This window comes from Oryctolagus cuniculus, chromosome 1 (assembly GCF_051225735.1).
Source record: "Oryctolagus cuniculus isolate XC-2025 breed Fujian yellow rabbit chromosome 1, ASM5122573v1, whole genome shotgun sequence".
Taxonomy (NCBI): Eukaryota; Metazoa; Chordata; class Mammalia; order Lagomorpha; family Leporidae; genus Oryctolagus; species Oryctolagus cuniculus.
Window position 1 is genome coordinate 13,620,810 of NC_142867.1, and position 3,732 is coordinate 13,624,541.

General features: G+C 39.0%; 1 protein-coding gene across 1 annotated transcript; it reads left to right on the forward strand.

The window, feature by feature from the left end:
- The first annotated feature begins 414 nt into the window (after nt 1-414).
- On the forward strand, nt 415-2,326 carry OR5B21 (olfactory receptor family 5 subfamily B member 21). The gene is made up of 2 exons (XM_008273279.5): nt 415-1,307; nt 2,224-2,326. The coding sequence occupies exons 1-2, from the start codon at nt 415-417 to the stop codon at nt 2,324-2,326; spliced, it is 996 nt and encodes a 331-aa protein (XP_008271501.2).
- Nucleotides 2,327-3,732: the final 1,406 nt, after the last annotated feature.

Below are 3,732 nucleotides of genomic sequence, written 5' to 3' on the forward strand. Positions count from 1 at the left end.
GAAGAGGGAACGGAGATGGGAGTATTGCGGGTGGGAGGGAAGGTATGGGGGGGAAAAGCCATTGTAATCCATAAGCTGTACTTTGGAAATTTATATTTATATTTATTATTATATTATTTATATTTATTATATATATTTATTATATATTATATTTATTAAATAAAAGTTAAAAAAATTAAGCTCCCTGAGCACTAAATTTCTCATCTGTAAAATAGGCGTAATAGCTCATATCTCTTAAGATTAAATTCTATTATACAGTTGAAAGGTCTCATGTGTGTCTTACGTATCATGCTTTATATATATATTATATATATATATAAGGTTTCTATTTTTATTATCCCATCATCCCCTCTTTCATTTGAGTTTTATTAACTCATTTTCTTTAATCATCAGGCTAACCTACAGTTGACCTCAATGGAGAATAGCACAGAAGTGACAGAGTTCATCCTCTTGGGATTAACAGATGACCCCAATCTTCAGGTTCCTCTCCTCCTGATATTTTTGTTCATCTACCTCATCACTCTGGTTGGGAATGGGGGGATGATGATGATCATCCACTCAGACTCCCATCTCCACACTCCAATGTACTTCTTCCTCAGTAACCTCTCTTTTGTGGATCTGGGTTATTCCTCAGCTGTAGCTCCCAAGATGGTGGCTGCATTGCAATCAGGGAACAAGGTCATCTCCTACAATGGTTGTGCGGCTCAGTTCTTCTTCTTTGTGGGTTTTGCCACTGTAGAGTGCTACCTCTTGGCTTCCATGGCCTACGACCGCCATGCAGCAGTATGTAAGCCTCTTCACTACACCACCACCATGACAGCAAGTGTGTGTGCCCTCCTGACTATTGGCTCCTATGTCTGTGGCTTCCTCAATGCCTCTATCCATGCAGCAGACACCTTCAGACTTTCCTTTTGTGGTTCTAATGAGATTAATCATTTTTTCTGTGACATTCCACCTCTCTTGGCTCTCTCATGCTCCAACACACACATCAGCAAGTTGGTTGTCTTCTCTGTGGTGGGCTTCAATGTCTTTTTCACACTCCTGGTCATTCTTACCTCTTACTTCTTCATATACATCGCCATCCAAAAAATGCGTTCTGCTGAAGGGCGGAAGAAAGCATTCTCCACTTGCGCTTCCCACCTCACTGCGGTCTCCATCTTTTACGGCACGATCATCTTCATGTACTTGCAGCCCAGCTCTGGCCAGTCTATGGACACAGACAAAATAGCATCTGTGTTTTACACTGTGGTGATTCCCATGCTAAACCCTTTGATCTACAGTCTCAGGAACAAAGAAGTGAAAAACGCTCTCTGGAAATTACTGAACAAACTTTGCCCCCAGTCTCTAAGTGTGTGTAGGAAGTCGGCAGGCAGCTGAGGCATAAACCTTCTCTCAGATCTAAATGCATTCATGACTTTGAGGTTTTGCAAATTTCAGTTCTTCCCCAACAACAGTGGTTATTTCTGCCACTAGGAGAAGTTGTAGGGAGCAACACTGGGAAATATCTCAGGAAGATGATCTTACGTTTAGCGAACAGCATAGCACATTTAAACTCTTCGTGCATTCATTTCTTGATGTGGTTTAAAGCAGAAGACCACAGCACACAACTGAATGTGTTGAATTTCTGTCTTTTTATTTTCAATTGTAAGAAATTTCCATTTGCCATTGAATTTGGTGAAAGGATCACATCCTTATTTATAAGATTTATCAACTGAAATGCACAGTATTATGTTTTTTTCATTTCTTTGGTTCATGAGTTTGAAAGCTAAAATTTCTAACAAAGAATGTTTCAACACTTTTAATAATGTTTCAGAAAAGGTTGTAATTTGAAGGACAGGGGACTTGACCAAGAGTTGGGTGATTTGAGATCAAATCTTTTCAATGTCCTATCCTCCCATCCCTACCCATGTTCCTACTCTCATTCACTTGGCAGACACCTTTGTATTCTCCACTCCTCATACGAATATGTAAGGATATGTTTAGTAAAAAATAATAAGCTTTCTTGTACATAGAAGTGTATGAGATGAAGCGCTTAAACCTGAACTTGAATTAACATACCTTTCTTTAGAGAGTCTGTATTCTGCTCTGTGCTTCTGGCTTCTGTCTAATTTAATTAACAAAGCTTTCAGAAGATTTGGAGGAAAAAAATCCCACAAATTTCCAAGGGCTATTAAGAGATTTTTGTCTTCCAAATTAAATAAATGCATTTCTCAGCACCCTTAAATTTGGTAAATCTATTATGAATGCACATAATAGCTTTCTGGGCCTGTTTTGCTTTTACTTTTTCAATAATTCAGCTCACTTCTGGGTCCCCACTGCATTCTGATGTTTGGTGGTTAGATGTTCCAGAATAAAAAATCAGCATGGAAATTTACTTCTTAAAATAGGGAATGGCACAATGACGCACAGTGCTAGTCCACTTTAAGGTCTCATTTCATGTGCTAGATGGTATGCGCAATTGTGTGTGTGTGGGAAAGGAGTGGTGATTAATTTTGCTTTTCACATATCAACTTTTTGATGGTGTTTACAGCTACAATTAACCTAAACTGCTACTTAACTCATGATTTCAAGATAACAAGCAAATCCTCAAAGTAACCATATCAATTTTATTTTAAATGTGAAACTCACAAATCTTAGTTGGCTAAATCATGTAATTTAGAAAGGCAAAATATTTTTGAGATGATCAGACATCATAATGCACAGGGAAGCTTATACCTGATGAAGGTAAATCTCATGAGGGTATCTCAAACAGTTTTTGGAAAAATGGAATTAAAATATAAGCTTAATGCTGTGCAAAACTTTTTGAAATTCATGCATAATTTTTTCATAGAACACATTTCCATGGGCTGTCTGAAGTACTCTCCTAGGTCTGGAGAAAGAAGCAAAGAGGGAGTTCTAGAACAGGAGACCAAAGCGTGGGAAAAGCTTTGTCTGGCATGCAGCTCCTTCGCCTCCCCAAACCAGAAGCATCTGAGGCCTGGAGAGCTACACCTAACTCATCCACCCTCCTGCTTCCCTCTTTTAGCAAGGAGTCTTATTCAGCCACATCCATGGAAAAATCGCCTTCAGTTGTTGGGCTGTATTGCACAAGGAACCCTTCTGGTGACTTAACAGGAGTTACGGGGCTGAAGGGTCTCCAGATTTGGAGATTAGCCCGGGAATCTACTTTCCAAGTGGAATGCTTTTCAGTTTTAACTCACCTTTCCCCCTACCTGATAGAATTGACTTTTATTCCTCTTCTTGCCTCTCTTTCTCTACTTCTTCTTTCCTTTCTTCTCCCTTTCTTTTTTTCCTCCCCCTCCAACCCCTTTTTAATGCTCGTCCCAAGATAGACCTTTCTCAGCACTAAATTATTAGGTCCCTTTGAAAAACTCAAGTTCAGAGCTGATATATTGTAACTGTTTCAGTAGGTAGTGTGGCAGGTTTCTTGGTGTTTTTTTGTTAATGTCTCTATACACCAGTTTAGGGAGAAAGTGTGGATCTTCCAAGAGTTAAAGGACTAATGCCTATGAATTTTTATTTTCTGTTGTACTCACCTCAAAAAGGTGTGACATTTGATTGCAAATGGGTATAAAAGAGTATATTTAGTTCTAGTATCAGAAGTGTGTGAATATATTTTATTTTTTTATTTATTTGAGAGGTAGAGTTACAGATAAAGAAGGAGAGGCAGAGAGAAAGGTCTTCTATCGGCTGGTTCACTCCCCAAATGGCCTCAAAGGCTGGAGCTGGGCT

Excerpts from the sequence above, each read along its gene's own strand:
- OR5B21 (XM_008273279.5), top strand. The coding sequence starts at position 415 with ATGGAGAATAGCACAGAAGTGACAGAGTTCATCCTCTTGGGATTAACA. Across the intron at positions 1,308-2,223 it reads AACAAAGAAGTGAAAAACGC|ATTTGGTAAATCTATTATGA; the intron begins TCTCTGGAAATT and ends CAGCACCCTTAA.